The sequence below is a fragment of the Zingiber officinale genome, chromosome 3A (assembly GCF_018446385.1).
Source record: "Zingiber officinale cultivar Zhangliang chromosome 3A, Zo_v1.1, whole genome shotgun sequence".
Lineage (NCBI taxonomy): Eukaryota > Viridiplantae > Streptophyta > Magnoliopsida > Zingiberales > Zingiberaceae > Zingiber > Zingiber officinale.
Genome location: NC_055990.1, coordinates 4,738,235 through 4,755,412, shown reverse-complemented (window position 1 = coordinate 4,755,412; position 17,178 = coordinate 4,738,235). Strand labels below are relative to the sequence as shown.

Genomic DNA, 17,178 nt, shown 5'->3' with positions numbered 1-17,178 from the left:
CTTTTCAATCTCTTACCTGAAACCGCTTTCTTCTTTGTTTTTATTCCTTTGACTCCAAGAGAGTTTCCTTCGCCAATTTCAAACTCTCTTTCAATAAAGTGTTGGACAGTTGCTTCATTAACTTGTAACCTCTCATCCACCATCTGAAACATACTCAACAAACCGTCTTTAACAACCTTGTAAGTGTCTTCCCTCTCTGCTGCCTTGGTAACCAGTTGAACATACAATCCACTCAATTCTTTATATCGCATACTGTTGTAAGTTTTTGGATCCAAACTACCTTTGTTTGCAACAAGTTCAATAATTCCAAAGTATCCATCTTTTGCTTTTTGTGCTCCCCTTTTCAATATATACTCACTTGAGATTTTCATGATATTTTTCATCGTAAATACTTTCAAAATATGAAAACACAAAATCCCAGCAAAAACATATTTTCCACAGCTACACTCAATCTTTTAACCCTATGAATAAAGTGTAACTATATGATGGTAACTCTTTTTGTGAGAAGTAACCTTGTATTTTGTATGCGATCCAACATCCTCATAAATTTGTATAATAGAATCATGAGATTTGTACCACTCTTGTTCAAAACATTTGTATGCCTCAGGAGTATAAATAGAACATGCATGCTTTAAAATTTCAATTGGATACAATAGACATGGAATACTTGTATTTGATCTAAAATCAACTTTTAACTCCTCATATCGACGATCATCAAGCAGTCTTTGGAAGTGATCGAAAAAGTCTAAAAACTTGTGTTGATAAGTGACGTACCTTTTTAGAATACTATTCATGCTCTCACTTCTTTGGGTTGTAGTCATATCTGCACAAAACATATGTCATCCATATACTAAAGCCCATTTTTCTTTTATACAAAACATACGTCTCAATCAATCATTGTTTTCAAGTGCATACTTGGTCAACATCATTTTCCAAGCTGAAATAAAATCTTCTTCTTCATCAAAATCATATATACATGAGACAAAATCTTTAGTAAACTCTTTGAACTCAGAAAAAACTCCACTCAAATGTATTGCCGCATTTTGATAAATGTGTCAAATACACAAACGATGATGTGTTTCAGGCCATTTGGAAGTTAAAGCCTTTGTCATTGCTGCATCTTGATCTGTAAGAATAGTTATTTATTTTTTTCACACATAGCTTTAGTAAATGTATCAAAAACCACTCGAATGTCAAAGATGTTTCATCATATAATAAAACTGCACAAAAAATTATGGATTGCTTATGATGATTAACACCCACAAACAACGCAATTGGTTGACTTTCATTGTTCTTCCTGTAGGTTGTGTCAAAGAAAACAATATCTCCAAAATTGCCATAATCAGCTCTCATCTTAGCATCACACAAAAAAATATTAGTTATCAAATCATCTTCATCAACTTGAATAGCATAAAAAAAATTAGGATCATTAAACTGCATTTTCTGCAAATATTCCAATACACCTCCTGTATTACCAACTCTGATATTTCTTGTTCTTTTGGATCGCAAGTAGTTGTTGTAATCTTGAGGAATAAAACCTAAATTCTCCCTCCCATTTACTTGTTTCACCATAAGATCATGAGATGCTTTTGGGGGGATTCCCACATGACTTGCCATCTCAAGCTGTATTGCCGCAGAAGAAGATATATTCCTATGACTTCTGTAGAGGTGAGTTTTGTTTGGACTTGAAAGATAATGATTATGCTCTTTAACAAATTGCTCCACACTCAAGTTGCCATTTTTTCGACAACTAATCTTCATTTTACACTCACAACCAAACCTTGTTTCAGGACGATGAGATTTCACATAAACATCTCGTTTGTCTTTTTCTCTTTTTCCTTGTGCACAACAACAAAAAATCTTGTCAACTAATTTACCCGATTTATCATTGTGGCTTTTACTCCTTCTTATGCCAAATCCAACTTGTTTAGCATATTTCAAATAAAATTCATAAGCATTCTCTTTTGTCTTAAATTCCATACCGATTTTTGGCATCAATTCTTCTATGATAGATATGTCAAAACTCATCAATAACATGGTAGAGTTCATACCCTCATCAATAACATCAAACTCATTATCCCGACAGTCTTCGTTTGCATCAAAATTTAACCTACGACAACTCGTAGATTCAACCAACGACAATTCCATGATAATTACCTTGATCCTGAATAAAAAAAAAATAATCAAGAAATGTATATATTTTCTACACATATCACAATGCAAATTCTACAATGTGATGACAAAATAGTTATAGATAATGGTTACACAGATCATATTTTTTACCAAGAAATTGGCACAAGTGCAAATTGGCACAAGAAACTGAAACATAAAGAGAAAGTGCAAATTGGCATAAGAAATAGATACAGAACCAAACTGATTTAAGATTCAAGAACATAGCACATACCTGGTGGAATTACACAACACAAATAAAGAACATAGATTCCACCAGAAGCAGAAACAAAAACACAGACAAAAACAAAATAAAAAACAAAATGATTCCACTAGATAAAGAACTTGAAAAAAGAAGCAGAATTTTCTAGAACCATATACCTGAAAGGCGGAGACGAAGTAGGATCTTCGTTGAGGAAAGGCGGAGACGAAGCTAGAGGTCCTGGATGCCTTCGAGAGGGGAGGTCGTCGACTTCGGAAGGGGATGTCGATGGTGCTACCTTCTCCCGTCGAAGGTGGGGTGCTGCCTGTTGCCGTCGAAGGTGGGAAGGGGTCGCGTCGAAGGTGGGAAGGAGAAGGGAGCAGCCTCGATGGTGTCACCTGTTGCCATCGACAGTTGGAAGACGACGAGATTTCACACCGGCGGGCCTTCGTCGGGACAGAAGCCATGGGAAGGAGAAAGGGTTAGGGCATAGAGAGGGATGCGCCGCGAAAGTGTTTCTCGACGTTTTTGGTCTTCGGCGTGACATGTTTCTCACGAGAAACACTATTCCATCTTGTCATTTTCTGCGTGAGACAGAGGGACAGAGGAGTTTTCAGGACAGAAGATTTGAACTGGTCCAAGGCTAGCATGATAGTCACCGTGGACCCTTGTCCGCTGCAACTTTATAAGCCCTTGTAAAGGTAGGTAAAGATATAATTATTCTTGACACTCACAAATGCCTCTTGACTTGACTGTTGAAGGGGCCACCTTGGCAATGCTAGCCCCCAACTGATGCTCGTTGATTCGCAGGCTTCTCGGAGAATCTGTTGCGACCGTATCCCCATAGAAGGAAGGTAAGGAGGAGCCTGAAAAGAGACACCATCAACAAACTCATTCAACTGAACTAGAAATGATGGTTGATTTTGTGAGCAGTTGATTGAACAACCACATCAATTAATTGAACTCAGTTTAAAACTCTAGCTAACATCAAACTACTTTATTCAAATTTTCACCTCTCAACACTTAGACAAGATTCTAAAAATTATATTTCTTATTATTTCTCAATTTTGGAATATTGTTTGTGTAATATTCTTTATTTAGGGGGGAGAAACATCTTTTAAGGGGGAGATATTTCTTTTAGCGGAGATGCTTCTCTAAGAGGGAGAATGGCTTCATTAAGGTGGAAGAAACTTTGATAGGGAGAATCATAAAACAAGGTGGACAGGTAATCCACCTTGTGGGGATCAATTGTATTTGGTACAAAGAACCTAAAATTGGTTTATCAAGCTTTTGTAAAAACATTTGGTCGGATGATTCCAACTTGAGTTTTTGATCTGTATCAAATAGTTGGTTTCAAGCAAATGTATTTTGAATTTGACCTATGTTTTTATCATTTGGTTTCATAAGTGGTAACCTTTATTAATATTTGGTACTTATAATTGGAAGTAAGTAAATATAGGTTTGAGGCGGAACTCTCATGACCTAGGTAGGGAACGAGTTAGAATTTATCCTAAAAGGGGGATGAAATGGAAAGTTAAAATTTCATATAACAAAAGGTGATCCGCTCGTCCCAACACCTCTGTTAATTCGTCTCTAGGCCATCACAGAGGAGGTAAATCACGAGTAACTATAAGCCATTAATGCAGGTGGCCAAGGCATGGGGAAAGCATGCTCGTTCGCGTCGAGTTTCAACCTTAAAATCTCATGTGACAACACCTCATGCTTTAACCACCACACCACCCTGAGGTTATGGAAGTTCTGGTCCTGGTCAAAGTTGATTAGATACTTGACAATGAAAGAAATCAAAGTAGTACATGGCAGTTGAAAGATCATGTAAGTTAAAGTTGATTGGATGTTTGACAAGTTGAAGTCTCTTTAGGTCAAGATTTATTGGATACATGACAAGTAAAAGTCATGACATGTGAAGATTGATCAAATACTTATGAAATGATGTTTAGGAGCAAGATGTTCTAGCAAGTAGAAGTCTTAGTAGAACAATATTGACTAAATACCTCTTAGCAAAGATAGTAATGGAGGTGAGGCCTCTTGCTAAATGAGGTCTCAAAGGAAGGCCCTTTGACAAGATGAGAAAGTTTTGGAGCGGTGTCTTGCCAAGAAAGTCTAAGTGAGATGAGAGTTTATGAGTGTCTTATACTTTGGGTACACCTTGACTTAGGCAATCTGGCAATGACTCAACTTTAATGTTAGTTTTAGTTAACAATTTGATTGACTGAAGGTTGGATTCAGTTGACTATTGCGTGAATCAACTTGGGATAATTTGTGAGAGAATAAAATGTTTTTTTATGGATCAATTGACTGAATAGTCAATTAAGGAAGGTTTGTCTACTAAGGTAAGGTCAGTCGACTAGCCAACTGTTGATCTAATAGAAAATCTAGAAGAAAATTATTGTTTGACAAAGGTTGGAAGATGATATATAAGCTACAGTTGAATAGTCAAATTGGAAAATTAGCATTACACTGAAGTATGTATTAGCAAGGCAAGAAGGCAACTGGAGATGATATATAAGCTATAGTATATTAGTTTACTAGGAAAAGAAGTATACATTGGCAGGCAATGAAGGTAACTAGAAGAAGAAACAATCAATCGAAGTATTCATTAGCAAGCCAGACAGTAAATTGGTTTGAAGTAGAACATAAATACTGTAAGAAAGCAATGAAGACTTTTATAGGAGAATGAATATGAATGAAAGAAAGTGAAATCAAGTGAAAACAAGTCCACAAAAATGAACTCCAAGCTTGTATTGTTTTCTTATTGCATTTCATACTCTTATCTTTTTGTCTTCTTCTAATTGTAAGGCTATAAGGGCTTTCCTTAAAGGAGAAAAAATAGAAGGACTTTGGGGAGTGACTCATTGACGAGTCATATATAGCCTGTGGAGTAGAAACAATGGTGTCAAACCATTTAATTGAAAAGTGTTTGCATTGCTTGAGTTTCTTTTATATATGGTTTTTTTTTATCCTGTATGGCTGTTCGATGGGCGACACAGGGGCGACTCTCAGTGAATCTGGGCCCCTGACTACTCCCGGGCGTCTCGAGTGGATTTTAAAACTCTTTCTCTATATATAGAGTTTTGATATCCTTCACGTGCACGGTCGTTCAGTGGACGACGCATGGGCTAGTCTCAGTATATATATATATATATATATATATGTGTGTGTGTGTGTGTGTGTGTGTGAAACTAATTAACTTTCATTATACACTTGAGCTCAATCTGTATCCCCTCTAGATTCATAAAGGACTTTTGACAATGCCCCAGGGGTATAGTGCAGCGGTAGGGTGTCTAAGTTGTTATCTAGATATCCACGGTTATATCCCTAGCTATGGCGTATTTGTAGAATTATTCCTCTAAATGAGGCACACAATCAAAAGATGGCGAACTTCTAAATTGTTCGCACTAGATTTATCCTACCAGCCGGTGAAAAAATTCCTTAGGACCAGACCTGCTATCCCAAAGCTAGCCAATAAGACTAACTAAATTTATCATCGAGAACTTTTGACATAGGAAAACAATTATGGGAAGACTAAATGGAATGTTAGGAACGTAAAAGTGATCTTTTGGGATCATGGTCCCTCCAGGTCCATTAAAGACTTTTTCTTTCCAAAGTCATTAATGAATATAAAGGCCTCAAATTTAAGATAGATCCGTTATCTTAGCGGCTCCCTTAGTATTGACGCTACAGATATAGAGGGAGGTACATGTAGGTATATAGTGTTGAGTTCCGTGTTTTTAATTCAACTATTCTTTGTTTTTTTTTTTGTTGTTGTTCTAGTAATGCATATATGTATGCATTTAGTCCCACATTATTAAACTAAGAAGGTTGGAATACCTTATATATGGAGCTCTTCCATCCTTGCTTAGCAAAGTTAAGGGGACCTACACGCATGCGCGGGTCGAGCCTAAATCAGGTGGTTTGGGGGGGGGGGGGGTTCGAGCCGGAAATACATAAATCGGGCGCGATCATCGCTCGCAGGGGGGGGTGCAAATCCCTAGCTCTTGGGTCTCACGCTTGCAGGCGGCCTGGTTTGTTTTTGCCAGTCTTTGGTTTGGTTTGGTTCTGTCCCGCGCGCGTGAGGAAGCGACGCACGGTTTGGTTCTGTCCAGCATGTGAGGGAACCAATGATTTGGTTCGCTGGCGAAGCAGTATCCCGCGTGTGAGGGAACCGACGCTTTTGTTCGTTGGCGAAGCAGTGCTTACTTCTTCGAAGTGAATAAATGTTGCGCCTCTGTTCCTCGTTCAGTAGCTCTCGAATAGTCTGTCTACTTTTCTCCTTCTTCTCTCTCTGTGTGTGCGTACGCTGTCCTGAGGCTTGGTTCCGCGATCTGAGGTTGAGTCTGAGTGCGACGTTCGTCTTGGAGTGCACCTACGGACGACGCGAGTGGTTGTCGGATCTTGGAAGAATTTTGGCGAAGAGCCTCTGCACCGTGGACGACAATAAATTCTATAAAGATAGTCGGCACGCCGACGCTTCAACCGGAAGATAACAATTTCTGAATCTTATTTTTTTATTTACCTGTTTATAGCATGCTTGCTATTTTGGTGCAAATATATTACCGTGCTAGTGCTCTCCTGCAACAACACATAGGCCATAGGCGTATGGTGAGGTAAACTCTAAAGGTCTCAGATTCAAACTGAGAGGAATGTTACGATATCTCCAATAATTAAACTTTCTCTATAAGTTTTTTTGTAGTTTCGAATATACCACATCAATGTTATATCAAAAGTGAAAAAATCAACTATTCTCTCCACAATAAAAAAACCTCCATACAAATTGTTATAGATCCTACATTACAAATCACATATCTTTATTTATTATTATTTTATTTAATATCTCTATATAATTTTTACTTAATATTTTAATTAATTCTCATATCTAATTTAATTTATTTGTAATTTTTAATTATTAAATTAATGAACTTATGCTTTTTAATTTAATTTAATTTATAATTTTTATTTAATATTTAATTAACTTATGAATTTTAATTTAATTATAGTCATTTGTACTTTTTTAACTTATAAAATATATTTATTTTTTTAAAAAATATGTATAATTTAACTATTAAATAAAATATTTAATAATTTTAAAAAGTCAAACATGCAATATTATTTTTTAATGATTAATAGCTCAATCTTCAAAGGAAAAAAACAAGTTTAAAAAATTAAACATATTCTTCAACTAAAAATCTCAAAGCTTATTTTTATACTCATTAGAACTTTTTTGTTGATTTTTTTTAACTTTACAAATCTTTTAAAAAATTTACATTGGAAATGCTCTTAGAAATATAATAGTGACCTCTTGGAGTCAACCTTGATCTTCTAGATCCATCCAGAACTTTTCTGGCCTTTTGATGGTCGTATAGGCCTCAAATTTAGAGAAACTAAGCATAAAAAAGACTTAAAAATGCTAGGAATGTAAAGGTGACCCCTTGGCCTCAGATCCTAAGAAATGAGTATGGGAAAATTGAAAGGGGACGTTAGGAATGTGAATATGATCTTTTAACCTCGATTTGAGTCCTCTAATTGGTCCATTAAGGTTTTTTGTGGGAAAGACGCATGCATGACTCAGATCCAAGGAAAATGAGCATGGAAAAATAGAGGGTAATTCCATGAATGTGAAGCTGGACTTTTGGATCTAATTTGAGTTCTCCATGTCCATCAAGGTCTTTTGACAAAAAGCTCATGATGAACACTCTAACCTTAGATCCAAGGAAAATAATCACGGGAAGACTAAGGGGAATTCTAGGAATGTAAAGCTGGCCTTTTGAACTCAATCTAAGCCCTTTAAGTCCTTCAAGGATTTTTTTTAGTAATCAGTGATAGACATAGAGGCCTCAAATGATGGGAGTTTGAGTATGAGAAGACTAAGGAGAATGCCATGAATGTGTAAGTGACTTTTGGACTCAATTTGAGTCCTCCATATCATGCAAGCCTCAAATCCAAAGAGATTATGTATGGAAAGACTAAGGGAGTATTTGGGAGAGCTTTTGATTATTTAAAAGTGATTCTTATAGAGATTATTTTGGAGTTATTAAGAAGCTAAAGTATAAAGTGTTTGGAAATAGAAGTCAAAAGCCAATATAAGATAAAATTGGAGTGTCTGACTAATAATTACTTTCAAACTTAATTTTTAGTTGAATAACAACAATATCCTTAAACTATATAGATTAATCATTTTTAATTATCTAAATATAATTTTGATATACTATTTGTTATATAATTATTATTATATTGTAAATATTGTATCAAAATTATTTTTTTATAATGAAAAAGATATAAAATTAATAAAAAAAAATAAAAAATGATAAAATTTATATAAATACACAAAAATATGCATAAAAAATATAGAAATACAAATTATATAAAAATATAAAATATTATTTAAAAAATAAATATCATAGAAATGTGGTAATAATTATGTAAAATGATAAATTTATTAAGGTAAAAAACATGATGAAAATTATGTAAAATGATAAATTTATTAAGGATATAAATGTTAACTTTTAATTTTAGACCATAAACAAAAAAGGAAAAAAAATAAGAAAAAGCATCAAATTTTTTACTTCCAGCTTTTAGTTAAAGTTAGAGAAGCTGAAGCAGAAGTTAACTTCACAAACACTTAAAAGTGTTTTCATATAACTAGAATCTAAGAAGCGCTTAGTAGAAGCTCTACAAAGCACTCCCTAAGTCGAATGTCTAGAATGTAAAGGTGATCTTTTGGATTCAATCTCTTCAAGTCCATCACAACCTTTTTTTTTGTAAAAGTACTTAAACGACATGCAAGCCTCAATTTTAGGAAAATTGAGATAGAAAGACTAAGGAGAATCTCAAGAATGTAAGGGTGACATTTTAGACTCCGTCTAAGTCCTCTATATCCATCAAGGACTTTTTGCCAAAAATCTTTGATGGAAGAAAGTTAGTGATGGAGTTGAATGTATCAAATCTAGGAAAAATGAACTTGGGAGGACTTAGAGGAGTGTTTTGAATGTAAGGCAACCACTTTAACTCAATTTGAGGTTCTTAATGGGTAGGAATGAATCAAAACTAGGGAAATGAGCATCGGAAGAATCAAGCAACTATCAAGAATGTAAGTGCAACTATTTTGATTCAATTATCGATTGACTGCTCTCTAAAGATAATTGATTTCTATTGATCCCTTTGTTGATTGATATAGTATCAATTGATTGACTTAAATTTTTGACTTCAGTTTTGAAAATTTTGGCCATGCCTTTTTCTTAAAATTCATCAAACCCCTAAAAGTTTTTGAATTTTTTAGAGAGGCTTGTTTAATCCATATTTACTTGGTAAAAAACATTTTTCTAAAAATTCTCTTAATTTGTAAGATACAAAATCCAAAATTTGCTAAAAGGTTCAAATAAACAATAACCTAAAGTCCTAGTTCTAATTGTCATTCATACCAAAGCCAAATTGGAATGCACCATTACATTAGTTTATTCGGTATCTATTTCGTGCATTTTGAACATATTCCAAATGTTCCTTGAATAAAACTTATATCTAATCTATCAACTTCCTAAAATAAGCTCCCTACTCATCCTTATGTGTCAATTTTATCAAATTGTGATTCCTAAAAATATCGGCACACTCTAGAACCTTCTAAAGTAGGATTAGAATATTCATTTTTAGGTATCCCAACAATACTCAAAATATCCTAAAATGTCAAATTATTATGATTAAGTTAATTATTCTTCCAATTGATAGTTGACACATCCTATACACATTTAGTATGATGAAATCACACTTTCAAGAAGTTAATATTTATTAAAATTCTTTGGGTTTGCTAGACACTTACTAAAGATAACCTCCTTTAATACCTTTTTAATTACCCTCTTAGATTTTGTGGAGCCTTAACTTTGATAATTCATCAATGCCAACTCTAGAAATGACTTCCCTTGTTACCTCACTCCCATTCCTAGGCCTAGAAGATTTCTTTGACTTTGTTCCTTAGTCAAAGGAAACTCTATGGTAGGTTGACACATTATCCTTAGATTTATGATGTCTCTCAAACCTCTCTTGTCCTTGAATGTCTCTTTAGATCTAGATCTAAGTTTATCTTCTTAGACTCATTATATCATTTTGTCATTTTTCTTAACGGTATATTTTCTAATTGATAAAGTCTTGACCTCAAACTTGTTTCTCTTTCTTTAAAGTCTTAATCCTAGATTGTTTCATGCCTACCATGCATAAATCTTGAATTATCCTTAGGTTTATCAAAATTTTCATTTGCATGATAACAAGTACTAAAATCATAATACTTAATTTTGGTATGCTTCTTATCATTATACAAATATATATCATTATGAAATGCAACATTGCAAGAAGATGGTACCTTTGATTTTACCTTAAAAACTCTCTCTTGATTTTAGCTTCCTTTCCTTTGCTCCTTGGATTGCCTTTCAGTGGGGCATTGGTTGTCATAGTGCCCCTTGTCATTCTAAGTGAAGCATATTATGTGCTTATTTCCTTGGTGTATCATAGGCACAATTCCTTTTAGCTTCTCCTTGGCCTTAGGTGTCACTTTAACCTTCTCCCTCACTAAGGTGAGATACCAATTCTTGTAGTGCCCCCTTTCTCTACACTCAAAGCATACTATGCTAACTTTTATCAATTGAAACATGATCCTTGACTCCCGAGATTGAGGTTTCTTATCACTTCAATGTCAATGGTCTTTCTTCCTCGTTACTCTCAAAATAAAAGTCATTGATTTTTGAACTTCCAGTTCATATATTATTGAGTACCTCTCAACTTCTGAATTATACCACTCTTTGGCCAATGAGTTATTTTCATTAGGTTCTTACTTCCTTTGTGATGGTGAGGGGCTCTTATGAAACTTGATTATCCATAATTCATGAGCATTCTTGTACTCTCTTTTCCTACACAAAATATTATTAGGCAAAATCCTAATTAATAATTCAATTACTTTTGTGTTTGATTGAGACTCTTTTATTTTCTCCTTGGTCCATTTGTTCCCCTTCTTGTCTTTCAGGACTTCAAAATCATCAATCAAGATGAACCAAATTTGATATCCCCCATGATGAAGTATCCATCCTTAACCTCCAATGCGTGAAATTTTTTATTCCAAATAATGGTGGTGCTCGAATATCAAAACTATGGTCATATCTAAAATTCATCTTGATTCCGGTCCTCTATCACCTTGCCTTCTCGATGGTTATTCTAATTAAGAGTCAATCGACTCTAATACCATTTGTTAGATCGTTGATAGTAGCTAGAGGGAGTGAATAAATGCTCACTCATTTTCATCCATTCAACTTTGTTCATGCTTTTAAGTACACAACAAAATATATAGAGAACAAAAATCGAAAGCACAAATACACAAAACACAAACTGATATAATGTGGTTTGGTCATCCTCCCTTCAACCACTACTCCACATCTAAGAGCCTCAAATTGGATCACTCTTGCAAACCCTTTACAACACATGTTGCTCAAATGCAAGAGGGAATAAAAAAAATACGAGCAATAATAAAACAATTCAAGAAATAGAAATTAAAACAATGAGATCTTTGCTTTGTTTTCTTTCTCTTGCTTTAGATTTCTCAAGGAGGCCCAAAAATGCAATGGTACTCTCCCAAGAACAGTCCACAAATGTTAGCCAAAAATTCCAAGCCTTCCCCCTTTTATAAAATCTTGTTGAAGTTAGATTCCATCAAGCAGTTGACTGTTGTGCATTATCAATCGACTAAACACTATAAAAATTGGGACTTCAATTGTTGATAGAAGCAACCCTTTTCTAACTTCCTTAAGTATCGATCAACTATTTTCATTACCAGTCGACTACCCAATCAATTAGTCCCCAAACCAAAATATTTTGTTTGTTGGAATTTTAACTTGAATTCACTAGTCAATCAACCTCTCCATTAGTCAAATGAAGTAAATCCTAAATCTAACCAAACCGTAATTTCGTGGTTTCAAGTTCATCAGTTGATTGCTCTATTTCACCGGTTGGATTAGCACTCTGATTCAAACCATTATAAGATTGAATTTGTGGTGCCAAGATACTCTAGGTATTCAAGACTCCCTCATCTACTTAGTACAAATCTCAACTTACTATATCTTTATCTTTACGTGGTATCTAGTCTATCTCAATCTACTAGGACATCTAATGCTGAGAGTTCACTCCTCTAGGCTTTATCACTTGCTTAGCATATAGTCGATGTCGGTCGACTTAGACTTCCACTTGGTTAGATTTTACCCTTCTAAGACTTTAATTTTACCTAATATGTAGTTAATCTTGATTTATCTAGATTTCATCATTTATAAGCATTCAGTTCTACATAACCTATTTAGACTTCCAGCTGTCAAGCATCAGTCTTTTATGATTTGCCTAGATTTCCTTCACATACTTAACATCTATAATTATCAAACATTTAGTTCACCTTGACCTATTTAGATTTCTATCATATGCTTAACATTCAATTTTTCCCGACTTATTATTGGAGCAAAAGATGATTGCTCACCCCAAGTGACTCAATATAGTTGATATCACAGCAAGATCGATATATAGATAAATCATGAGGGGCATTTTACCCTAGCACAGCAACCCTTTCCATTAGGAGGTCAAACACCCAATGAATTATTTTGCACTCGTAGGGAATTAACCCGACTTATTGGAGTAAACACTTATATAGGTACTAACTGTACTAACCCGTGGGAGCTTTCCTAACCTATTATGACTACTATCAACACGTATTGAACTTCTCCGCTATCAAATGTCTAGTTAACCTCAATTCATTTGTTTTTTTCCCTTTGTTGACTCCTTATTAGACTTACCTCATTTGTTAATTAATACATGTTGGACATGTTAACATTTCAAGAAAAGGAAATGATCCGGTCCTTTACCTGAGAAAAACCTATGAATTACCTTGGCAATTATTAATTAATTACTTTAGTATTGTCTAAAAGGCACACATAAAGTGTGGGATTGTCCAAAAGTGATCCTAAGATTTGAAAATATTCAAAAGGTGTATCTTTTATCTATTTTACCCCTCTACTAAATCAAACTTTTTCTCTTTAGCTCTTCTTTTTTTCCTCTCTCTTATGCATTTAATATTTTTTGCTATCATGTCTTTTCTCTTTTTTACATGCATGCGATAACTATTAGAGTGATAATTTTTAAAAGTCATCATCACAACTTAATTACATTAGCACCATTGATGGTATTAATTTGCACTACCATATATTTGGTCTGATTCAGGTCAGGTCTAACGTGGGTCTGATTTCTCATAGACCATGACTACATTCTAACTAAAAGTTAGCATAACATTGTACCACCTTCGGAGAGGCCGAAATAAATAATGGAGGGTATCGTAGGACTCTTTACAGTCTTAGAAACCTCAACTCATTTGATGACCCTAGACATATCCGATTGAACTCATTTCAAATCATGTGAGATTTTTAAGACGGTAAGGAGTCTATCGGTGTCCTCCATTATTTAGTTCGATCTCTCCGAAGGTGATACAATGTTATGGTAACTTTTAACTACAATGTGGTTCTAGTCTCTGAGAAATCAGGCCCACGTTAAGCTTGGATTTGAATCAGACCATGCCCGTGATAATGCTAATTCAGATCCTCTGGGCTTGATCTGATTCAAATAAGGCTCAACATGGGTCTAATTTTTCAAAGATCAGGATTGGTTGAAATCTACTAATGGATTTAGACATGTCCGATCGAATCTATTTCAAGTTCTATAGATTTTTGAGGTTGCAAGTTCAACGGTACTTTTCATTACTTATTTCGCCATATTCAGATATAATACAATATTATGTTAACTTTCAGCTAGAATATGATCATGATCTTTAAAAATATTAAATCCATATTAGGCCTGATCTAAATCAGGCCAGACTCGTGGTATGAATCAGCACTCTATGTAATTAAGTTATGATATTGATTTTTAAAAATCTTGATAATTATTGTAGGCATGAAAAAAAAATGATAAAAGGGAGAAAAGAGAAGAGATTGCATAGAAGAGAGAGAAAAAAAAGAGAAATTACATGTATACGTGAGAGGAAAAACAGAGAAATAAAAATTTAAATTTTACCGGGATAAAATGGGAGGAAAAAAATTATAAATTTTTTAGATATTTTTAAATCTTAGATGCTTTTTAGTAACCCCAAACTTTAAAGAGCCAGATCCTCTGGTCCTCTTATCCTGATCCGTTCTTAGACTGGGACAAAGGAATTTGTGGAAGATAATGATCTCCATCTGTTAATAGGTGGGGTCCATTATGCTCCACCAATATAAAGACTTAATCATGAATTAATTTAACTTTTACGGATAAGAAGATCCGTCTCCAAACTTTAAGTGCGCACGAGCACAAAATGTGGCTAGGACACAAGCACAAGTTAAGAGATCACTTGTGGTTCAGATAGTTGATGCGACTTTAGATATTTGTCCAATTTATACTAAAGAAACATAAAATGAGCAATTAAATGTCTCCTTGAAACTTCAACTAGCTATTTATGTGGTAAAAGATGATTCATTCGCCCCCAGCGTCTCTGTCAACTAGTCCCTAGGTCAACACGGAGGAGGTAAATCACGGATGACTACTAGTCATTAGTGCAAATGGCCAAGACATGGGGGAGGTTATGCTCGGTCACGCCGAATTTCGACTCCAAAACCTCATATGGTAACACTCCATGTCTTAACTATCGCACCACCCCGAGGAGACTTCAACTAGCTATTTATGAAAAATGACATAAACTCATGCATTAAATTTACATCCTGCTCAGATGCAAAATGTGGTCGTCGTCAGATGGGAGGTACATCCCCCTACTATATACCAAATCCAATTATGCAGAAGGAGCACCATCCCCAGGTAAACTACACACGCAACGAAACCGCAGGAAAGCGAAATGGAGAGAGCTTGAACATTCTCCACACTCTGAACCAACTAATGATTTGAACTTTCAATTCATGGTCTGTGACATGCATCATTCATGGTGATTGGTGAGAGGTAGCAGCTAGCTAGCTGCCTCTCTTCTCGACAAGCTTCAGCCAGAAAACACACAGGATCTGTCTTCCAACTGGTACACGTGCCCGTGCAATTATTGCACCCCCTCACCTTGCCATTCGCCAAGTGCCAACCCATAAAGTGCCAAAACCTGGAGGCAAAAGCAAAGTATGAGCAGCACGCCTGTTGCCTACAAGGAACTTCAGCGATATCAGTTGGATGAACGCTGATATATATGATCGCACCAAAATGTTTAAGGTGCTAAAGGCACCCATGACAGCATGGGCATGCTGGTAAAGTAGCCACAGGAAGTCAGTACATAGTGAGTGTTACTCAACTCCTACCGATCTCCGGTTGCGTCTCTTTAATTTGCTCCATGGAAGAAGCCGGAGCAGAGAAGTTCTTCACGGGAAATGAGATCTCCGACCGTCCTCTTCTCAACCTCGATCTGTCGATCAGCACCAGCAGCTTGCGTCCGTCTTCGAACGAGGAATCTGTGAGATGTGAGCTGAAGCGACAGAGTGAGGAGCAGATTCGAGTTGCCACGCTGGAGAATGCTTACGCTGAGAGAGTGAGGGAGATGACGAGAAGGGAACTGGAGTTGGCGGAGCAAGACTTCGCGCGAGCCAGACTGATCTGGGAGCGAGCCAGAGAAGAGATGGAGAAGGTGGAGAGGATGAAGGAGATAGCCAGCAGAGTGAACTCCAGCTGCTTGGAGATCTCCTGCCACAATTGCCATCAACGCTTCCACCCATAAATAAAAGCAGTCGATCGCCAGATTCTATTCGAGATTGATTTCCATTTGTTGCTAAATAAACAATTAACTATTTTTTTTTTTTAAAAAAAAATGTTTGATTGTCGAAAGGTTTGTAGAACTATCTCTTCTGTGTACATCATGGCGTCGGAACAGAATTATTGCGTTCATCAATTTCTAAGATCCATGGATCTTTTGTGCAAATTAGTTCTTAAAGAGCAAAATCACGATCTAAATTGATAAAACACCCCCAAGTTAGAGTCGCTAAGGTTCGAAAACTGAAGATAAATTTAGAATCTTTTATAAAAAAAAAAAAAGAAGAAGCGTTTTAAGATTTATATTATTTCTTTAGATATATATATCATATTGGTTAAACTTAATATAATCTTTAAAGATGAATTAGGTATTTAGAGTTGAATTGCCTGATCCAGTATCAAAATGAGTTTCTTAATCTTGTTCAGAATGAATTATTGATGTTGTTCATCCATCCTCCATGAATGATTTTTCTACCTGCCACTTTGTCCCACTACCTTTGGCATTCTTGCATCATCGTAGACACCCACAGAACTTGGGGTTTATGCCACAGCAATCTAGTCGAGAACTTGAAGACTATCAATCATCTTGTTGAGCCATCATCTTGTTGGACCCGCAAGAAGACCAGGTCTGACAGCCTAGAAGAGGATTTTTTTTTTTTTTTTTGCCTCTTCTTCTTGCCCAAGATCACCAAGCTCACCACCTACCCGCCCAGCTCACATTTTCACCCATCGTCTGAAGTTGCTACACTTCTCGCGCAAACCAATTGAGAAAAAGGGCAATTTCTCTATTGACCCTGTGGGACAAAGAGGTTGATGGCAATTAGTTGCACCAATAATCCGTTGCAACATAACACCCATCGGCTCCGCACGTGATTGAATCACACCATTGTCGCCTCTTCTTTATCAACCACAATGGCTCAACCTATGACCATTGATGATGGTCGACGGCATCTTCCCCAGGGATTCTAGCCGGTGTAATGCAGTCAAGAATTTAATTTATTAAAAGTTTGACT

General features: G+C 35.6%; 1 protein-coding gene across 1 annotated transcript; it reads left to right on the top strand.

Annotated features, from left to right (window-relative positions):
- The first annotated feature begins 15,498 nt into the window (after positions 1–15,498).
- Positions 15,499–16,304, top strand: LOC122053529 (protein indeterminate-domain 16-like). Its single transcript, XM_042615578.1, has one exon. The coding sequence runs from the start codon at positions 15,753–15,755 to the stop codon at positions 16,131–16,133; it is 381 nt and encodes a 126-aa protein (XP_042471512.1). The 5' UTR covers positions 15,499–15,752; the 3' UTR covers positions 16,134–16,304.
- The last annotated feature ends 874 nt before the right edge of the window (positions 16,305–17,178 follow it).

Coding starts and splice junctions, on each gene's coding strand:
- LOC122053529 (XM_042615578.1), top strand. CDS start 15,753: ATGGAAGAAGCCGGAGCAGAGAAGTTCTTCACGGGAAATGAGATCTCC.